This window comes from Carassius gibelio, chromosome A9 (assembly GCF_023724105.1).
Source record: "Carassius gibelio isolate Cgi1373 ecotype wild population from Czech Republic chromosome A9, carGib1.2-hapl.c, whole genome shotgun sequence".
Taxonomy (NCBI): Eukaryota; Metazoa; Chordata; class Actinopteri; order Cypriniformes; family Cyprinidae; genus Carassius; species Carassius gibelio.
In genome coordinates, this window is record NC_068379.1 from 2,634,593 (window position 1) to 2,657,413 (window position 22,821).

A 22,821-nucleotide genomic window follows, 5' to 3' on the forward strand; every position below is an offset into this window, starting at 1 on the left:
ACAGTCTTCAGGCAGCACCTCTTTAAACTGGTCATAATAGGAGGTAAGACGAGCTAGACTCTCCAAATTCACCACTTCCTGCAGCGATGTGTCTCCAAACCTAAAGGGTAATGCAAAATGAATCGGAATACTTAAATGTATATGGTATACTGAAAAGTATATTGTATAATGACAGTCTGAAGAGACTAAATATTGGGTCTCATTCACTAAGCATGCACACACACACACACACACACACAGTGTGCATTAAATCTGCATACACAGTTTTTCACAATCCATAAATGATTCATCAATTACTTAAAAGTATGGTAAATTTATGTGAAAAGGGACAACTTGAACCTTCTAAATGAAAAATTCACATACTCTGGGAGACCTTATAATCGCATGTAGATAACATTTCATTCATAGATATTTCATCTTTAAACTATGTATTTAATTTTATACAATGAAAGAGTAAGAAAAGCTGCATTATAACTTAAGCTGTGACTATCCTCTCATAAAAACACAAATGTGCATGTACTACAGCTGGCTAAAGAGATCTCTGTAATCTGGGCCTAACTGTTTATTAAAAATGGCAAACTTTGCATTGCTCGAGAATCTTGCTGCGCATGCAACAGTGTGTATTCAGAGAGCATCATATGTTTCCTGAGAGTGATGAAAGCCCAAGAGATGGTCTGGGTGTGTTTTATGCAAATCACTCACATTAAGCATGCAACTGCTCATTAAATATACTCCAAATTCATTTTTGTGAGAAGTTCTCCTGTGCGTATAAATACTGATAATCCATGCGATTATTAGTGAACGTGACCCAGTGTGATTAAATCAGTCCACATAAAGAAACAGAACTTATATTTCATTCCTACACTTACTTTTCCGCTAGCGTTTGTTGCTCATTGATTCCTACGTTGAAAAATACGGGTTGAACTCGCAGCAGCATCCCATTCTGGATCTCCCGTGGCAACACATCAAACATCACCCCCGGTAAAGGGACACGCACGTTAAACCCATCTCTGTTGCCCGTGATGACAGGCAGCATGTCGGGGCTGAAGCTGGAGGTCGCCTGGGTCACTTTAAAGGTGACATTCCGGAGGTCCATGACTCCTACACTCATGTCCTCCAGCATGGCGAGTTCCTCCCCTTTAAGAGACGAAAAAAGAGCTTGAGTTCACACGTCCAGATAAGCTGACCACCTAAAATGTGTTTGTATGTTTACCGTAGGTGCTCAGGAGCCCCTCAAACTGGACCAGTAAGCCGATAGTGTGGAGTTGTCTGAGGAAGCCGCTGTCACTGAGACAGTTCCTCAGCTTTACCACAAACCCACAGATCAGGGCCGTCAGCTACAAAGAAATATGGATACTATTAAAATGGATATGAAACTATAATTTACAGTCTGCTAGGAACATTTCTAAACACTGGAAAGCACAACATTGCATTATTAAGTGCAAGGATTGCAATATAAAAGAGTATTGTAGAGTATTCTGAAAGTAGAACTATTTCAAAAAAAAAAAAATACAATTTATATATATATATATATTTTTTTTTTTTTTTTTTTTTTGTTTTTTTTTTTTTTTCATTACCAAGCCTGGGGAAACTGATGCATTATGGGTTGAATGTCAGTATGGCAATTTTTGTAAATGTTTTTCAAATGTAAAATATATTGTGTTTAAACCTTTTTAATATATTATTTGGTTTAATCTGTTAACGTTAGTTAACTACAATAGTTAACATTAACAATAAACAATAGTTCAACATTTATTAATCTTAGTTAATGTTATTTCTACATTAGGAAAACATTTCAGAACATGCACTGAGAAACTAACCTGAACAAACAATGAAAATGTCTAATTTATTAACCAGCATTGAAAAGGTTCTTTAATACATAGTTCATGTCAACTGATGCATCAACAAATAAGCCTTACTGTAAAATGTTACCGGTTTAATATATTTCACAATATATTAGAACATTTAATGTAAGTGGCAGAAAAATACATTTCCAATCTTAAAATACTTATTTGGGTAAATTCAGGAGTATATACTGAAATGTTCTACAGAGCACATTCTACGCACACGTGCCTGGTTATAACCCATTCACAATACAATGGTGTTGTGTATCTGTATAGAATAGTTTGTACTAACTGTCTGACAGAAAACCACATCTCTGCGGTACTGTAGTGACAGACTCATGCCGATAGTGGGAGCGCTGTCCTGCATCAGGAGAAACACCATGGACTTCTTGGCTTTGTCGCTCATCATTGCTACACACTCATTCAGAGTGGTCAGGAGGGGATACAGAGCTTCACTCCATTCACCTACAGCCAACAATACACACAGCTGAACAAAACCAAAAAACTGCACAGCCCACATATATGTACAGTAGCTGCGACGAGTACAGATAGTTTGAAGTGACAGACTTACCAGGAGAGGAGCCTTCAACACTGGGACTGCCATCTAAAGCAGGACAGAGAGAGAAGAAGGGAGAAGAACTGTTTCTGAAATCTTGTGATGCAATGTTTGGTTTGTTAGCATATACATGCACATCAAAACATAAGCAACTAAAAGCAAGCATTTTGTTGCATCCCAATTTAACTCTTTATGTTGAGTCTCTAGCAGTGAAGCCCCTTGTAAAAAAAGAAGTGTGCTTAATTGTATTGATTGTGCATTTGTAGTAACACTTTAGATTAGGGAACACATATTCAGTTAACTAAGAGTTTTCCCAGAATAAACTCCTAACTTCCTGTTTATTAATAGTTAATAGTAAAGTAATTAAGTTTAGGTATTGAGGGGTGTAGATTAAGGTAATCTAGAATAAAGCATTATTATGTGCTTATAAAAAGCCAATATGCAAGTAAATATGCATGATAATAAGCAACTAGTTAATAGTGAGAACTGGTCCTGAAAATAAAGTGTTAACACTATATTTTCATCCAATTGCAGTAAACATGCCATTATATTTTTTTAAGTATATTATTTCCATCATAAGTACTCATTACAAAAGTATGCTAAAGAGTAGTTTTTCACAAAGGTCTCCTTGATGGTTGAAAGCAGAGATATCAAGCAGGAGTGCGCCGCGTCTGATTTTCAGTGGAGTGCAGAGTTATCACTTGTGCCAGTAAAAGAGGATGTAGAACTGAAAGCATCTGTGCTATCTGAGCAGTTTTAAACAGAATCAAAACCCGGGGTGGAACCTACAGGAGCGAGTGTTAGGACTGGATGGACATGCAGGGTTCAGTAAGGATGAAAGGGGCTGTGATGAGGTCAGGGGGGTGGAGGAACCGTCACCAGGGTTGATCCAGAATGCATTGCCCTGGCTACCTCTCTTGCTGGTGTCGGCCTGCTGGTCAGACATGAAGACGTCTTCACTGCTGTCGCTCTGCGAGCGCTCTCTCGTCAGCAGTCTCTCCACACAGCGGATCACACACTCCAGACTCTTATCCACATTAAGCCAGATCTTTTCCTGAAGCAGAAACAGAAGTTTACAGAGGAAATCTTTTAGGTTCTGCAGTATTTCTAAATCAGGAGAAACTAATGTGAGTCTCGGGATCTTACCCACTCCTCCTCCTGCCAGTTTAGGTTCATGGATGCTCTGTTCCCTGTCCCGCTCCTCTTGGCCTGTGGAGAGCCCTGGTCGTTCCTCGGGACCACGCGCTCGGTGTCGTGGGTGGACGGAGAGCCTCTGGAGGTGATGAACTCTGGACGCGCAGCACTCAGTGCCTGGATAGCTGTAGTTAGCAGCTTACTGTCACACACGGTCACCAGCTGCCGCGTCTGAGAGACACACAGAGAATACACTTACTCATTCAGCGGATCTCAACAGCTTTTACTTGAGCACGAGAAACATTTTATAATAGCTTTCATTAATGAACCCTTTTCACATTCTCAGGTTCTCAGAAGCAACTGTAAATAGTAAATGATAAAATGATAAATGGAAAGCATTTCTACGGCATGGTAGTGTTATAAATGTGCATTACATTAAAATAAAGAAATATAAAAAACACCCCAAGATTTATGACGTTAATAACTGTGGAAATGCATCATCAAAGAATGTGAAAAGGGTCCATAATATTTAAAAAATGTATTATATTACCTGATATACCTGAAATATTAATTGAACATTCAATTTTGATTGAACTTTGATTAATGGTGATTCATAAATATTCCTCGGACAGGAAGAGACCCTCTGATTGGCAGATCAAGCAACTCAAAAAAGTTGGTTTTGTTTTGTGCCATTCAGTGGACAGTTACTTCTAAAAAATATATCATACCACAATTATAGAGTTATAATAATATATAGAATTAAAGGCAATACAAAATTAAATAATAGAGTTATAATAATTATTTTTTAAAATAAAACTACAACATTAATTATAAATTATAATAACGTATAGAATTATACTATATTAAATTAATATATAGAGAACTGTAAAATAATAAAATATTTATAATTACATTTTTATAATTACAGTTGAATTATTTTATATTATTTTAAAATGTAACAATTTATTTTTTTTAAATTAAATCTTACAGAAAAATTTTAATGTGTTTGTAGTCTCTGTGAATGGTCATACAGAAAATATTTCCAATATTAATAAATTCAAGTTTTTTCAGACATAAGCAATGGAAAATATATAGCTCTGCTTACTGTTAATTAGTTTAATTGCTAGTTTAAGTGCCTCAAGCAAAACTCAGAGTTTTACTGTGTGTCCTTATTAGGTTTGGTAAAGCCAGACAATGCGATTGGACTGTGGATTTCAGCCAGTTCTTGCTATGCATTAGATGGTCAGTGAACAGACTGTAAATGGTTCATGCAACTCCTCTCACCTTGTCTGTGAGGATAGCGAGGGTCCTTTCCAATGCATTGGTTGAGTGTTCTTTGGCGGCACGGGACAGCCGCTCAGTGTAGTAGCTGACCTGCGTCTTCAGCGTGTTGATATGGGAAATGATTTCTTTAGCTTTCAACACATCCTGTGGCTGGTAGCGCATAGAAAGAGGAGCAGATTCCCCGGCACTGAAACGAGACAGATCATTCAAAACTAAACAACAGCACATTCTCCAATTCCCCATTTGTTATCACTAGTTCAGCTGCACAAGCTGTGACCGAGTGGACTATACTTCAAATGAGATGCTGTGACATACAAGCACACACAGAAAACATACACAAAGGCCAAGTGCACATAATTGGATGGAGTGCGAGAGCAGTTTTGTGCTAATACGTCCTTCGAAAACACACATGTTGCTGCAAACAAGAAAGATCCTTCACATTTAATGGAAGTGAAGTAAAGGATCATAAACAAGATGAAACATCTGAAAATGACAACCCTGAAACTCACCCTTCACCTTCATACGAACTGATCGGAAAGCAAACAACATGAAATCAACTGATTACAATCACAGTCATGGGATAAATGCCAAATACAATTTGAATATATAAAAAAGTGCAGCTCTATGGAACATTATTTCTGCCTCCTAATAAAACATTATTCTGAGCTTATCTCTCACAATTCAAGACTTTTTTTCTTGCAATTATGATTTTCAGAATCAAGAGATGCATTTCTGAGAAGAAAAGTAATGTCTATAACTCACAACCGCACAACCGTACAATTTTAAGATAAAAGCCTGAATTGTGAGATATAGGCTCACAATTGTGAGAAAGAAAAAAAAATCCCAATGATCTTTTTACATTTTTTATTTTGTGGTGAAAATAAGCTTCCATACCGCTACAAGAATATCACAGAGGAGAATTAAGAAAAGCCAAGACAATATTTTTTTCTTACTGCTTTTTGGCTTCTTCAAATTTCTGAATGAGTTTCCTCAATCCGCTGGCCTTAAAGCCCTGATGATGTGCAGCCGGGGCGCCTGTGGTCACCACATCATATGTGCGATCTGTTCAGAGATGTATGTCACATCAAGACCAACCCACTTCGACAGACTGATAAAGAAGTTCAGTGTTGCAGTGCAAATATTGAGCAGAGATCTCTCACCGTAGCCGGACTCGCCCTGCACCCTCATCCTCTGAACGTGGAGGTTTGTAGGCAGAAACTCTAGCTTCTTCTCTCCTTTCAGGGTGCTCGATTTAAAGGAAGGACCTGACAGATAGAATACAATATTGAAATCAGCTTTAATTACAGTGCTCTCACTTCCTCCTTCTGGTTGAGCAGGTGCCGCAACACTTACCCTTGTATTGGTGTAAGTTACTGAGAGTCTCCTGATAGGTGAGGATGATGGTCTGATACTGAGCGATGATCTGTCTCCTCAGATTCTCCCAGCAGGGGGACAACTCGCCCAACTCCTCCAGCTCACACACCCTGTGTGCAGAAATACAATACAAACTTATTTTTAAATATTGAAATATGAATTCATACTATTTGAGTTTTGCTAGAATCTTATAAATCATGCAATTTCCATATACTGAACAAAAGTGAATCAATTGTTCACCCAAAAATTACATTTGCAGGAAACGTTCTCACCCTCGGGTCATCCAAGATGTAGAAGAGTTGGTTACTGTTTTTTTGGTTGTTCATTAGTTAACAGTAGTTAACCGTATTAGGTGACATGAACTAAGCACGAACAATACTTCTGCAGCATTTATTGATATCAGTCAATATTCATTTCAACATTTACTAATGCACTAGCATTTGTTAACATTAGTTAATGCACTGTGAATTAACATGAACAAACCATGAATAACTGTATTTTCATTAATATTAACAGAGATTAATAAATACTGTAACAAATGTATTGTTCATTGCTAGTTCATGTTAGTTAATACATTAACTAATGTTAACAAATTGTGTTACTGATTGTAGTGTTGCTTGCTCACCAATGGGTTTTCTGCAGTGAATGGGTGCCGTCAGATTAACAGCTGATAAAACAGTCCAATAACGTCTTGTAATGCGAAAAGCTGCATGTTTTTAAGAAACACATTGATCATTAAAACATTTTTAACTTCAAACAAGTTCTTTATCTATAATAGCTTTCTCAAGTGAAAAAGTTGTCTCATCTGAATCAGGAGAGATATGCACGGATCTAAGTGTGTTGGTGGATGTGAGGGGAAAGATTTTGATTGATTATCGACTTTTACAAACAAGCAGCTTTTTACTTCACAAGATTGATGTAGTGTGCATTACTTGTGGATTATTGTGATGTTTTTTTTATCAGCTGTTTGACTCTCGTTGTAACGGCACCCATTCACTCAAGCAGATGCATCATGCTAAATTTCTCCAAATGGATGAAGAAACATCTTGGATGGCCAGAGGGTGAGGAAAGTTTCAGCAAATGTTCATTTTTGGATGAATTATTCCTTTAATCCTGGCATTTCATAAGGGTGGAAAACAAAAACTATTTTAAACTGCGGAGTTTTACCTTGAGCTATGAAACTTGCAGTATGTTTTTACTGTAGCATAACCTGTTTTATGTATAAATACAAGGACATTCTGATTTTCCATTTCATGTCCCCTTTGAAAAGAGTCATTCTGAGCATGAGCACTAACTGAGAACTGCTTTTACCTGGCAGCGTCCTCCTCCAGCAGTAGTTTGACGAACTGTCTCGGTATGTGCAGGGAGAGCACGCTCTCTGCCATCTGCTCCAGGACACGCAGGTGGTTTCCGTCAGTCGTGGGAAACCGGTACATCCGTGAAATAGTGCCTCCAAACACTGCATCAATCAATCAATGTGTGTGTAATAAGAGCAGCTACTGCATTTTACTACATCTACTGGAGCATTCATTTGTAACAAGCTACGATTATTCGACATTATTCATTGCTGGTTTTATTAACATATGTAGTTAACTATATGGTAACTGTTACTGCAATTTCTAAGTGAAAAATGCTTCATCACCTATTTAGTTTCTTTAGAGTACATGCTGATGGATGCAGCATTTTATTGAAGCGGAACTAAAGCTTTAAACCTAACCTTAAAGAACACTTCAAACTCTTCTTTTTGTTGCCTCAAAGCACTAGTATATCCTCCAATAAATGCTAATCTAGTTACACAATGCATGATTTATTCACACAGATGATTTAACACTCTACAAATAAGCACTCTTGTGTTTTTATGGCTGCAGGAACAGCTTTCAGAACCTCTTTCACACAGCTTGTGGTACACATGAGTCTCCACAGCAGGAAATGAAGGCTACGGCTCACTGCTTCAGTTACGAAGGGCACATTAGAAATAAACAGCTTCCTCCAGATGGAATGCAGCTGCAATAATTAAGTTATTTATTTTTTTTTATTTTATTTTTTTAAATAGACATCAAAATTAGACACTCACCTGCCTTTAAAAGAGGGTCTTTACATAGGGAAGCTGATTTAGCTTTTACTCCCATGGATTCGGTCAGACTTTCATCCACAGGTAATACCATCTGTGAGGAACAGGAGAACGATTACACACAAGATCGTCATGTTCTTTGAGGAGACAGTGATTTAAATAGACACAGTTGTACAAAATAAAATAGAGACGTTCATCTCTTTAACAGAAGTGCCAGTTCCCCTTTTACCAAAAAATTAAAAAATATATAAAAAATCTACTACTGAAAGTCAGTGTTGTTATCATGGACTACAACCTAAACAGATAGAAAACATCTATATTAAATTAAATAAAATTTAAATTTAAATAAAAATTGAATTAAAATAAAATAAATGTTTATTGAAATTAATTTAAATATAAAAATCTAAATTTTTATTTGTTGAAGTTGAAGAACTAAAATAACTAAAACAGAAAAACTATATAGACATATATATGAAGAGTTTGGTTCCAAAACCTAATAAATAAATTTTTATTAATTTGAGTAAAAATGTGTTTTCTTTACCAAAGAATGTGGCTGAAGATGAAAACCACTCATTTCTGTTTTAAACTTTCACATAGCATCTTTAGGTTATAATAACATTAAAAATGTAAATCCAGGTTTTGATTTTCAAAAATGCATTATAAAATTGTATTTTATTTTTTCCCCAAAAGCAAAAAAAATCATTGAATCAATATGAAAGTGAAAATACACAACATAGTAAGTTGATCCACATATGACAGCCTCTGAACTTGGTAAATACCATCAGTCATCACTTCCAAAATAAATTCAACGGGTCATCTTTTTAATGCTATGAATTAATTACAGCAATAAAATAATTTTTAAAGACCACAGAAATTCCAAAATGACATTTCCCTAACATTCAACTTCCAAAAGTGCATTCATCTTTGCCATGTTACATTCATTTAGTTGACTAGTGCTATGTGATGTGTTAACAATACATAAACATAAATGGCATTAATAAAAACACTAACCCTGACAAGCGAGGCAATATCGCGTTCATAATCTAATGCGACTCATCCAATGAATGTGATATAGCGTACCTTGTTACTGATCTACGGATCTGTGTAATAAATGCATCTGAATAATCTCCAGCTGAAAGCACATGATGGAGATTAACTATTACCATTTATCACAGAATTGGCTTTACTTATGAGATGGGCATGATTGACAATCACACGTGATTTATAGTGCAGCCCTTGATTGCTGATCACAAAGTACAAAGTAAATGAGGAAAACTAGGATGCCAGGTGTATTCAAGCGCAGCTATTACTGTCAGGAGTGTGTGGAATGGTGCGCTGTGATTGGTTGTTACTGTTTACAGTGCGTGGAATGGTGCGCTGTGATTGGTTGTTACTGTTTACAGTGCGTGGAATGGTGCGCTGTGGTTGGTTGTTACCGTTTACAGTGTGTGGAATAGTGGGCTGTGATTGGTTGAGTGGATATCTCACATTCTGCAAAAAAGGGAAACTAGCGTTTGTCGCAGTTTGGAAAAAAAAAGGGAGAAAACATGACCTAATAACTCTGTGAATATAGCATTTTGCTTAAAATTAAAAATTGGATTTTCAATACTGACCAGAAACAATATTGATTTTAGTGGAAACTCAATAAAAAAAAGCTGTTTATTGTGTTTTGGAACCAAACTCATCATATATATATATATATATATATACACACACACACACACACACACACACACACACACATATACACAAATACTAATAAAACAACACAATTTTATTAAAATGTGAACTATAAAATAAAAACCATCCAGGATATTAATAAATACTATAATTGTATATAATGATACAATAATAAGTAATGGCTTTGGTAATATATATTTCAAATTAATTATACATTGGTTTTGGACAATGGCCACTTGAAAACTCACATCAGTCGACCACTAATGTATAGTGTGTGTAGAGAAGCGTGTGTAAGCACTTACCCTGCCATTAACTGTGTCTGAGCGTGCCAGAGGAGCTCGCTGGTCTCTACTCTCCTCTATCTGCCAAGCGATGATGGTAATGTTACCCATCCGCTCGCTCTCTGCTGATCTGAGACAGTGAAATAACCACAAAAAGGTGTCAGACTATATTTCCTGAAATAACTAATAAATTCTGTGCTAACTGTGGGATTACACATTGGATTTGTGCCTATATTGATCTCACATACTGCAGAGTGAGGTGTAGCCTGTGGTGTTTGTCTTGAAGCAGCTCTTTCACTGTAAACATAGCCGAACCCAGCAGGTACATCTAATAAAACAGAGAGGTTATGAGGCAGAGCAAAACAGAGCAGGATGTTAAGAATAGCAGGTTTCTGTCTTACAGTCCCCTGTGAGCGGTCCTTCACATCGTAGACAGACAGTTTGACTTGAGTCTGCTGGGTAATCAGAGACTCCTGGAAGAAGGCAATGCTGCTCAAGAAGATTGGATTACTAGTGCCCTAAAAAAATAACAACAACAAAAAAAAATAAAAAATGATATGCCTGCATTCAAATAAACATCAGTTAAAAAAATCTGATATTTAACAGGTTTTAGGGTAAGTTTAACATGTTCCATGGCATTAACGTAATACACTTCATACATATTACATACAGTATAATGTTTCTGAATATACAAAATATTTATGACAAGTTTATTTATATAGCACATTTCATGCAAAATGGTAATTCAAATTGCTTTACATAAAAGGAAATTAATTAATCATAAAAATAATAACAACAATGAAAGCAAGGAATCACACTTAAGACAGTTAAGAATAAAAGATGATGATAAATAACATAAAACACAATGCTATCAGTGTGGACGTGGCACGATGCTCATTCAGTAAACGCACAGCTACACAGATGTGTTTTGAGTCTGGATTTAAATATGGCTAATGTTTTAGCACATCGGATCTCTTCTGGGAGCTGGTTCTTGCGGGTGGCATAATAACTAAAAGCAGATTCCCTTTGTTTTGTGTGAACCCTTGGTATTTCTAACTGACTTGATCCTGATGATCTGAGTGGTCTGTTAATATTATATTCAGTGAGAATTTCTGCAACGTATTGAACTCCTAGGCCATTTAGTGGTTTAGAAACAAATAATAATATTTTAAAATTAATCCTAATAGGACCTGAGGACTGGTGTGATATGCTGAGATTTTCTGGTTCTAGTCAGAATCCTGGCAGCAGCGTTCAAGTTTTTAAGTATTAATATATATAATATAAATTAAATACATTTAAGTTAATATATTTTAAATGTACAAAACTGCAACTTCATCATTAATTTTTTTTAATAACAAATAAACTTTTATAAAATCCATGGCATGCACATTTAAATGAATATTGCATTAAAGCATTGTCACAGCCACACCTTCTACACTCCCGGAATCGGACACTTACGCCACACCCACTCGTCCCCAATCACCCGAATTCTGAACTCCTGTGCATCATCACCAGAACCACATATAAAGCCATCAGTCACCATCACTCATCGTCTGGTCTTGCACCGATCTCCTCACTTGCCTGAACGCCATTATTAAACCTACCTGAACTCTTGAAACCTCTTCATCCTCGTCAGTCTTCCTGTCCCCATCGTCTTCATCTGAGCACCATCTGGATCACCGTTCACCATAAGGGAAGTTGTGTTGTCACCGTTCTATCCACGTGTCAAGATTCACCTGTGTCTGAAACCTCTGATTCACATTAAACTACCTTATCACTGAATCCTCTGTGTCCTCGTCTGTGTCTGACAGAAGACCAGACCGCATGCAGAGCTCTTCGGACACGGGCGAGGACCGCACCGCGGATCCCTTCACGCAACTGGTTCACGCTGTACGGTCCTCACTGATGCAACAAACTCCCCCTTCTTCACCGGCTGTCAACAACTCAAACACCGCTACAACTCCGGTCACTTCTTCAGTTGCCCCTGCGAGTCCCATGGCCAAACCAGCGACATACAGCGGCACGGCGGAGGATTGCAGCGGGTTCCTGCTACAGTGTTCCCTCTATATGGAATCCAACTCTCATTTATTCACCTCCGAACGCAGTCGAGTAGCCTTCATCATCAACCTACTCTCAGGTAAGGCCCTCCAATGGGCTGAATCTCTCTGGGACTCGAACTCACCTGCCCTTGGATCCGTCACTAACTTCTGTTCCCAGTTAAAATCCGTCTTTGGCCATCAAACTTCTGCATTGTCTGTCCATGACCAATTATTTACCATTCACCAACAGAGAGATGAATCTGTGAGTGATTATGCCATACGCTTCCGTACTCTCGCTTACATAAGCGGCTGGAATGAAACTGCCTTAATTACAGCATATCGCCACGGATTGAATGACAAGATACAAAGTTTGATAGTTGTGTACGAAGACTCACTAGGACTAGAGAATCTCATTCAGAAATCCATTCGAGTTGCCCAGAGACTCACTGCCTGTCATCCGCTCACTCCCGCTGTACTTCCTCCGCCCGCTATACCATCTGTCGCTCCTCCAGCACCTGAACCCATGCAAGTGGACTCTCACCATCTGTCCACATCGGAACGTCAGCGGAGGATCAACGCCGGGCTATGTCTCTATTGTGGGGGAGATGGACACCTCTTACCATCCTGTCCAGTTCGACCTCCACGCCCAGCGGTGAGTACCATCCATATACCTCCTCAAACTGCTCATCTAACTAAGACCTGGGTTACTCTAAGACACCTTTGCTCTTCTGTTTCAGTACAAGCCCTCATCGACTCCGGTTCGGCGGGGAACTTCATCAACCGGCAAACCTTAACTCGTCTCAACGCCAAACATCACCGAAGCCCTGTCGAACTCAAAGTAACCACCATACAGGGAAAGCCGCTGGGCAAGGGTCGTGTCCACTATTTCTCCCCCACAATCATCCTCCGCGTGGGACTCCTGCACGAAGAAGACATCACGTTCATGGTGCTGGAGGAATCCACCGCAGACATCATCCTGGGACGCCCCTGGCTTAACCTCCACCAACCTCACATCCATTGGCCCACTGGCGAGATCCTGAAATGGGGAATGTCCTGCCATCATACCTGCATCACTCCTCCAGCTAAAATCCCCAAGGTCAGTCCTCCCTTAAAGAAGTCTTCCCTACCGGTCCAGTCCACATCAGTGGAGAGCTCCGACACGAAGATGGATCATATCTTCCCTCCTGAATATCGGGCATTCCAGGATGTGTTCAGTAAGCGGTTGGCAACGAAGCTACCACCTCATAGGCCATGGGACTGCGCCATTGACCTCCTGCCTGGAGCAACCCTTCCTAAAGGACGAATCTATCCCCTGTCCATCCCGGAGCAGAAGGCCATGGAGGAGTATATACAGGAAGCCCTCGCTCAGGAGTTCATCCGACCATCTACTTCCCCTGCCGCTTCCAGCTTCTTCTTCGTGGCCAAGAAGGACGGAGGCTTGAGGCCGTGCATCGATTATCGCCACCTCAATTCACAAACCGTCAAATTCAGTTATCCTCTTCCCCTGGTCCCAGCGGCGTTGGAACAACTACGCGGAGCCAGGATCTTCACGAAACTGGACTTGAGGAGCGCCTACAACCTAATCCGCATCCGGAAGGGGGACGAATGGAAGACCGCTTTCATCACTCCTTCCGGGCACTATGAATACCGGGTCATGCCGTATGGGTTATCCAACAGTCCATCCGTCTTCCAAAACTACATGAATGAAGTCTTCAGAGATTACCTCAACAAGTTCGTAATTGTCTACATCGACGACATCCTCATCTACTCCACATCCAAGCAAGAACATATCCATCATGTCTTCCTCGTACTCCGAAAACTCCGGGAACACCACCTTTACCTCAAATCCGAAAAATGTGAGTTCCATACACCCTCACTCCAGTTCCTAGGTTACATCATCGACCCATGTGGCGTGAAGATGGACCAGGGGAAGGTGGACGCCATCACACACTGGCCTCAACCCGGCTCCATAAAAGAACTTCAACGCTTCCTGGGCTTTGCCAACTTTTATCGAAGATTCATCAAGGACTACAGTTTACTCAGCTCCCCTCTAACTTCTCTCCTCCGGAACCGGCCCAAGTCTCTGTCCTGGAACCCCAAGGCCACTGAAGCTTTCCACCTGCTCAAACAAGCCTTCAAGACCGCTCCAATCCTCATCCACCCTGATCCCAGCCACCAGTTCATCGTGGAAGTGGACGCCTCATCCACCGGGGTCGGAGCAGTCCTCTCCCAGCGGCAGGGGAATCCACCACGACTCCATCCATGTGCCTTCTTCTCGAAGAAGCTATCCCCGGCGGAGCAGAATTATGACATCGGTAACCGTGAACTACTTGCCATTAAGCTGGCTCTGGAAGAATGGCGTCACTGGCTGGAGGGAGCCCAGTTCCCTTTCGAGGTGGTAACCGACCACCGGAACCTGGAATACCTCCGTGAAGCCAAAAGACTGAATCATCGCCAAGCTAGATGGGCCTTGTTCTTCACGAGATTCAACTTCAAGGTCACCTATCGCCCTGGCTCCCAGAACAATAGAGCCGACGCCCTCTCCCGTCTTCATCAAGCAGATCCTGAACCCGAATCTCCAGAACCAATCCTCCCTCCAGCCATGATAGTTAGTCCTATCCAGTGGAGTATTGATCATCTGATTGCACAGGAAAACCTTCAACACCCTGCTCCGCCGGGAGGTCCAGAAGGGAAACTCTTCGTCCCCCCTCAACATCGGATTACCCTCCTGGACTTAGCTCACACCTCTCCGGGCTCTGGACACCCAGGCAGGAGGCGGACCCTCTCGCTCCTACAACAGCGTTACTGGTGGCCATCGATGGCTCTGGATACGGTCCGCTACCTCAAAGGATGCTCCGTCTGCGCCATAGCAGACACCCCTAGAAGACTCCCGGAAGGTAAACTGGTGCCTCTGCCCATTCCTGAACGTCCATGGACCCATATCGGCATTGATTTCATGACTGACCTCCCTCTCTCTCAAGGCTACACCTGTGTACTGGTAGTGGTCGACAGTAGGGCTGGGCGATATGGAGCAAAAAATATATCTCGATATATTTTGCTATATCTCGATATGCGATATATATCTCGATATCTTTACAGGAAAAATAACCCCCCTAAAACTACTGCAAAAACAAATATGCCAAATATTACATGTTTAGGGCCCTATGAAACGTCTTATTTTTTTCTTCACCATATACTTTATTGTTACCTAATTCTGTGTTTTAGCATGTGTAATTATTTAAATGCATAAAAACAACTTAATTAGTTTAAAAAAATCTTAAAATAGCCTTATGTGAAATTTTTTCCCTTCAGAAATTCTGTGTATTTACATTTTTCTGGTTGTCAAATGAAGGCATAAAACATTTATTTAATTTATCTTTTAATTATTTAAAATTAAGCAAACTTTATTTTTTGGTAAACAAAGGGGATTTACTATTAAAAATAAAACATGGAAGAAATGTTGTGTGATTATTCCTTAAAAAAATATGTTCATTTCATTTTAATAATAGTAGTAGTGGGCTATGTACATTCTGCTGAACAATAGTAAAATATTTCTGCCAAATACTTTTATTTTGACGGGTTTACCTTTACAGTTCTGTGTATGTGATACTACAGTCTATGATGTGATATGAGCTAGTTTTACTCAAATCAAATGGTCAGATGCTCATGAAGTGACTCTCGGTGCAGTTCTGGAGATGTTCCTCATGTGTTCACATCTTTATCAGTGATAGAAAAGACGCTGATATCAGCGCGAGCATCACGCGCTTCCGTGTGTTTAATGAATGAAGACGCGCTTCTGCGCCATTCGTTAACACAGACACGCAGAACATGCATGATTCATATTTAAATAGACTTTTCCGGGTTAATATTTGCAGATATTAGTCTATATCGCGATTTGATTTAAGTGCATGACCTACTTTTGATAATTCATTCAAAATGTAACCAATTCCGTGACATTCCGCGTTAAACTGTAAATACCGTTTTTATGACTGGATTCCGTCCGCGTTTTCTGCATCGCGGAAATCATTGGGCCCTACGTTAGACATCTGCCTTCTGTTCGTCCTACGCCTTAAAACCAAAGTATCTCCATATAATGGAGCCAGTTGTCCTTTTGTTTTTAGACTTTGTTTTTTAGACTAGTTCTATACACGCGAAGGGATTGGGCAGTGGGGACAAAAGCAAGGAGGCGGGGGCGAGCGAGCGGGGGCGAGCACAGCACAGAGAAGGCAAAGAAGCAAAGTGGCGGAATCAGAATTAAATATAAACGACATATCGATATATACGATATGTCAAAATCCATATCGTGTTTAAAAAATATCTCGATATATTTTAAATATCGAGATATCGCCCACCCCTAGTCGACAGGTTTTCAAAATCATGTAAACTCATCCCTCTCAAAGGACTCCCCACTGCGTTCGAAGCGGCAGAGGCACTATTCCACAACGTCTTCCGTCACTTTGGCATCCCAGAAGATATCGTCTCCGACAGAGGCCCCCAATTCATCTCTAGAGTCTGGTCAGCTTTCTTCCGTCTTCTAGGGGTGTCCGTCAGTCTCTCCTCGGGATACCATCCTCAGACCAACGGCCAGACGGAGCGTAAGATTCAGGAGCTGGGGAGGTTCCTGAGGATTTACTGCCACCGTAACCAGGACTGTTGGAGCCAGTACCTACCCTGGGCCGAATACGCTCAGAACTCCCTCCAGCAATCTACCACCGGGCTCACCCCCTTCCAATGTGTCCTTGGATACCAACCTCCGCTCTTCCCATGGTCAGGTGAGCCCTCGCAGGTCCCAGCGGTAGATCACTGGTTCCGACAGAGCGAGAGGGTCTGGGACTCGGCTCACGTGCATCTCCAGCGGGCAGTGCGGAGGCATAAGGAGCAAGCGGACGCTCGTCGAGGACCCACGCCGCAATACCAACCTGGACAACAAGTCTGGCTCTCGACGAGGGACATCCGCCTCCGACTGCCCTGCCGTAAGCTGAGTCCCCGATACATCGGACCATTCACTATTGAACGGCAACTGAACGAAGTGACCTATAGACTCCAACTCCCTGCACAGTACCGTATCTCACCTTCATTCCATGTCTCACTCCTCAAACCCTTCACTGAACCTTTGTCTCCTCCATCCACAGAACCTGGTGATGATGCCGTACCTCCTCCTCCGGCCATCGAAGACGACAACGACATCTTCCGGGTGAGAGCTATCCTCGACTCTCGACGACGGGGTCCTCAACTGGAGTACCTTGTGGACTGGGAAAACTACGGCCCGGAGGAGCGTTGCTGGGTTAATCGTAATGACATCCTGGACCCCAGCCTTCTCACTGACTTTCATCAAGACCATCCAGACCGCCCCGCTCCCCGTGGCCGAGGTAGACCCCGTCGTCGCACAAGATCCCAGCCGTCAGGAGCCGCCCGTGGAGGAGGGGGTACTGTCACAGCCACACCTTCTACACTCCCGGAATCGGACACTTACGCCACACCCACTCATCCCCAATCACCCGAATTCTGAACTCCTGTGCATCATCACCAGAACCACATATAAAGCCATCAGTCACCATCACTCATCTTCTGGTCTTGCACCGATCTCCTCACTTGCCTGAACGCCATTATTAAACCTACCTGAACTCTTGAAACCTCTTCATCCTCGTCAGTCTTCCTGTCCCCATCGTCTTCATCTGAGCACCATCTGGATCACCGTTCACCATAAGGGAAGTTGTGTTGTCACCGTTCTATCCACGTGTCAAGATTCACCTGTGTCTGAAACCTCTGATTCACATTAAACTACCTTATCACTGAATCCTCTGTGTCCTCGTCTGTGTCTGACAAGCATATTTTTGATTACCATAAATGATAGTCAGAATATTTTGCAGTAATCTTTAACTATATTTCAAAGACAATAAAAGTAATTATGAAAAAATGTAAGTTCAGATAATTGGATTTAATATGAGCTATAACACATCACTTATCTGCAAGTAACATGCAATTAAATGTCCATTCAGTTTGCAATTAATTATATTCTTTTAAACATATCATTTCCATAACAAGTACTCTTTTTTAAAAGTATGCTCAAGTGTACGTTTTCTCATGACAGACCAGCATCAAATAAATGTCTGTAACCCTAACGTACAATGATGTAATCAGATGTCCTCACCAAGCTACTGAATGATATGATTGTACACCATGTTCATAATGCATAGTGCTTTTTGTTTTCATCCTCACCTCTATAATTTCAGTCTGTGCGTGTTTGGTCCAAAACGCCTGAGGAGGGGTGGTGCAGCTCACTGCTACAAAGCTACTGGGCTTACGGTCCAGCGATGGAGTGACCAGCTCACTGCATGCTGGGAAAAGAAGGACAACCATTCAGTATATTAATCATGAAATGAGAAAAGTGATTTAGCTGTAATTACACTTCAATCTTTGTAAGCAACCATCTAAATATATTTGGATGAAAAGTGGAATATGCCATACAAACAAATGTTAAATAACCCTAAGGTGGCTAACTGCCAACATAATGTTTCATCACAGAGAGTACAGCTAAAGTCAGACACAACCCAGTGCACCTAACACGATGGAAATACTTGATTTAACAGCCCAGAGATAGGCTGTATAACTGTTTATTACATCTGAGCTAAGAGGCTATGGCTGAGAAGCAGTTTGTTTTCTTTACAAATTACAGCAGGCCGCATATTGTTAGTGGTGGTAACCCAAAAAAGGAGGAAGAACAGGTGGCGTTGTATTACTGACAGGAAATTCACTTCAGTAATGCTGCAATCTGATGACTTTCTGATTGATTGACAGCTGATATACTCACCCAGACTGAACTCCAGCACCGGCTCATCAGGATCCTGACTGTTTCCTAAACACACGACAACTCTTTTCATTAGTCTGTTAGCAAATTATATAATCTTTACATTATTTTACTATACAAATATTGTTCTAAAACACTATTAAAAGTTAAATTATGCCTCTTATTCACTATATTATCTATGAATTTAAATTTAAAGGTCCACATTATCCACATTAGCCACTAAACTGTAAAAATACAGTTTACTATTAAATATTCAAGCAATTCCGCAGATTAGAAATTACTAACATTTCTTTGAACATGAATCACAAATTGAAATAGAATTTAAAACAGATTCTCAATTAAAATGGGAATAATCTTGAGTTAAACACAACTTAAAAGCTCAGTTCCTTCTGTCATCATTTACAATTCTAAATATTTAATTTTGTCTGTTACTCAGAAGAAAAAACTCATACACGTTTGGAACAATATGAGGGTGAATAAATCACCACGGAATTAAAACCTTTCAGAATTCAACTGACGGTGCCTTTTAAAATCTTTATAACTAATCTTTATTTTTGGGTGAACTATACCTTTAAGGTCTATTCAGAGCACCGGTGGCATTCTGATTATTACCACAGAAAAACATATCTAAAAACAGACATCTTATAAGCAGACATTTATTATGTGTAGTATATGATGTATGCGTTACTATACATCACTAGGTTATGAGCTTCTTGTAGACCTACAGCCAAAAGTTATTAATGTAGGCAAAACCCCACACTATCAAGCTAATAATAATAATAATAATAATATTACCTGTTAGCGCCAGCCCCATCATCTCAGAGGACAGATCAAATGTGTTGGCTCGGTACACAGACCATGGCCTGTGGCGCGGACTGCGCTCTCTTCCTGCCATCCTGGTTACTTCAGTGAACAATGTAAGGAACTCTTACACTCCCACTTTATCTTAAAGATCTTCCAGTTATCCAAGCTCTGGATAAGAGAAGCAAGAGAGAGAAGGGGACGAAACGATGAGTCAACACTGTCTGGAGACTGAAGAACCAGCGGACCCTGAGACTGTTGACCTGAGGCACAGAGTGAGACTTGTGCTTGATCTCAAACCACCATCTATGTCTTTGTATTATTTATACGGATTCAAACGAAGACATTTATAACTGATCACAATAACAGAACAATCAGAAATCCAGACTGTCTTATGTTTGTGAATGGATAATTCATTTCTTAAAGGAAATGTTTCACAAACAGGAAGCTAAAAGATCAGAAAATGAGACCAAGACAAAGATCTTACTGGATTGAAATGACATGAGGGAGAGTCATTTTCATTTTTTATTTTCATGATAGTTTCAGGTGAACTATCCCTTTTAGTTTCTGCCTATGTTGCCATTTTAAAGCTACGGTAGGGAACTTTTGATGCTCTAGCGGTTAATAAACAGAACTGCTTGCGTCTTGCGGAAGAACATCGTAGCCGGAACTACTTCTCTCTGTTTATGTCTATGAAGAATCACAAAGGTACTGGGTTACTCCGCCGCGGTACCCCCGAAGCAATCTAAAATAGTCCGAATATAAACACTTATTATAGGTGCACCCTAGTGATTCAGGACAAGCCAAAAACACGGTTTGGAAAATAGATTCATGGTGTACTCGCTTATTATATAAATTTTTCTACATTTTGAACACAAACAAAGTTATGGACCGCAGCTCTGATTGGTTGTTTTTTACCGGGAGCGATGACTTTCTGAAAATGGCAACAGGACACTGGGAGGAGCCAGAGGAGCTTGATTTATTCACAGATTATCTGTCTCATATTCTACTGTCAGGACATAATGACAGGTTTAATAAATATGTAAAAAATATATTTTTTACAAAAGTTCCCTACAGCACCTTTAAGTGTTTCTAATACAAAAAGTATTTCATTACAAATTATATTAGATTTTTTTTCTCAGTGAAATACAAATGACAAAATTGTCAAAAGTCATTAAATAAGTATTTTAAATACATTTAATTAAAAAGTACTGTCCATCTGATCGTGAATGCCTGTGGAAAGCACAGTTAAATGTGCGTTTCCTAATAAAACAATTGTAAATGTTAATTATCATTTTTAATCGACATTCTATTGTAAACAGTATTAAAAGAGCAGTCTTATGTGGCCTATTATAAAGTAGCTACTGGGTGTTTTAATGACAGAATGTTGTTCCATGTGAGTGTTCCTGTGGCTCAGTGGTACAGCGTTGTGTTAGCAGCGCAAGGTTGTGGGTTCGATTCCCAGGGAACACATGTTAGCTAAAAACTGTTAGCCTGAATGCTCTGTAAGTCGCTTTGGATAAAAGCGTCTGCTAAATGCATAAATTATTTTTTTTTAATTTATATTTTGTGAAGCACAGCAAACTTATTTAAATAAAAAAAAGTCCCTTCCTGTGGGGTGCACCATGATCATGCGTGAAAAACTGCATGCTGTCGTGAGAAAAAAAGTGCTTCTTCATGCCCACATCTGCACAAAGGTGACAACTATTGTACCTTTTTTTCTGAGAGTGTAAAATAAACTGATGTTGGTCACTTTGCCATCCATAAAGAATTGGAGATTATATTTATCACCAAGCGCTTTATCAAAATAAGACTGAAAATAGGGTTGCAAGACTCTCAGCATGTCCAACCCTCAGGGATGATTCAGGAGAAATGAACCAGGCCCAGAGATAGCATCATTTATTTTCAACATGTGTAAACAATGTGTAAACGTAGTACTACAAAATCAGCTGAACGCAGTTTCCGTCGAGCAACTTCCTATTCTGTGTTTGGCTGGGACTGTACAACACGATTGAATCCTGACACAGACAGAGGAGAATGAGGATGCAAATACTCTACACCCGTGGCAGATGGAGGGTTTTTGGCTGTGGTATAGGCAAAGCAGCCGGTAGTGGGCTGTAGTCTGGGTCTGAAGAGGTGGACGACTGCTTTACGACTCAAGCTCTAGCAAACACGACCAACAACCCACCAGCTATCCATCTGCCTGATATAGATACTTTTATTCAACAAGGATGCATTATGTTGATAAAACAGAAAGACATTTATAATGTTACAAATGATTTCTATTTGTATTTATTTTTAAAATGCTGCTAACTCTTTATCTTTCTAAGAATCCTGGAAAAAATAAATGTCTCACAGTTTCACAAAAATATCAAGCAGCACACCTTTAGAATCGTTTCTGTAAAAATTTAGATTTTCCATCACAGGAATAAATTATATTTTAAAATACAGTCAAATAGAAAAGAGTAATTCAGTTATTATTTCCCGTTAGATCTGAGAACAAAATGTGTTTGGATGCTTTAGTGAACACTGCTGATTCAGTTATCAGGAAGAGGAAGTTACAAGCAACACTGCTTCACCAAATCATGCCTCAAAGCTCTCTGTGTAAAAACCAAGATGACTTAAAAGAGAAGTCACAAGCAAGACTCCTTTAAAGGGAACTAGAGTATCTGAAAATGGTGCACAGGTTAGCCATCTCTTCAGCTTTGAGAGGACCAGTGATGGGTGGTCCCAGAATGATCTCTAGCACAGACCAATCAGCTATGAGCCTTTCTCGCTGTTGATTTCAGGAATAAGAAAACGAGTGAATAATTATGCATCCTATTCAACAGAATCCACTTTTATAAAGTGAATTGACTTATGATTATTATTATAATGCTAGTATTGTAGCAAGTGCATATCAATATGGCTAGAAAGAGATGATTCAGGGCACGTTCATGGAAAAATAGA

General features: G+C 39.9%; 1 protein-coding gene across 4 annotated transcripts in view; it reads right to left on the reverse strand.

Annotated features, from left to right (window-relative positions):
• The window catches only part of LOC128019424 (inositol polyphosphate-4-phosphatase type I A), a 31,773-nt gene that overhangs the window by 3,113 nt on the left and 5,839 nt on the right, over nucleotides 1-22,821 (reverse strand). The window contains exons 2-21 of one of the 4 annotated variants that reach the window (XM_052605398.1): nucleotides 19,867-20,043; nucleotides 19,075-19,119; nucleotides 18,483-18,601; nucleotides 10,626-10,742; nucleotides 10,473-10,552; nucleotides 10,246-10,354; nucleotides 8,267-8,357; nucleotides 7,504-7,651; nucleotides 6,172-6,302; nucleotides 5,979-6,083; nucleotides 5,772-5,880; nucleotides 5,328-5,345; nucleotides 4,819-5,005; nucleotides 3,547-3,765; nucleotides 3,313-3,454; nucleotides 2,416-2,448; nucleotides 2,137-2,309; nucleotides 1,214-1,337; nucleotides 870-1,137; nucleotides 3-100 (exon numbers count right to left, since the gene is read on the reverse strand). In XM_052605398.1, the coding sequence (XP_052461358.1) occupies nucleotides 3-100; nucleotides 870-1,137; nucleotides 1,214-1,337; nucleotides 2,137-2,309; nucleotides 2,416-2,448; nucleotides 3,313-3,454; nucleotides 3,547-3,765; nucleotides 4,819-5,005; nucleotides 5,328-5,345; nucleotides 5,772-5,880; nucleotides 5,979-6,083; nucleotides 6,172-6,302; nucleotides 7,504-7,651; nucleotides 8,267-8,357; nucleotides 10,246-10,354; nucleotides 10,473-10,552; nucleotides 10,626-10,742; nucleotides 18,483-18,601; nucleotides 19,075-19,119; nucleotides 19,867-19,966 (2,416 nt within the window). In that variant the 5' untranslated portion in view covers nucleotides 19,967-20,043. Of the gene's footprint in view, nucleotides 1-2; nucleotides 101-869; nucleotides 1,138-1,213; nucleotides 1,338-2,136; nucleotides 2,310-2,415; nucleotides 2,449-3,189; nucleotides 3,455-3,546; nucleotides 3,766-4,818; nucleotides 5,006-5,327; nucleotides 5,346-5,771; nucleotides 5,881-5,978; nucleotides 6,084-6,171; nucleotides 6,303-7,503; nucleotides 7,652-8,266; nucleotides 8,358-10,245; nucleotides 10,355-10,472; nucleotides 10,553-10,625; nucleotides 10,743-18,482; nucleotides 18,602-19,074; nucleotides 19,120-19,866; nucleotides 20,044-22,821 lie in introns of all 4 variants that reach the window. The other 3 variants (XM_052605396.1, XM_052605400.1, XM_052605397.1) reach the window with 3 other exon arrangements.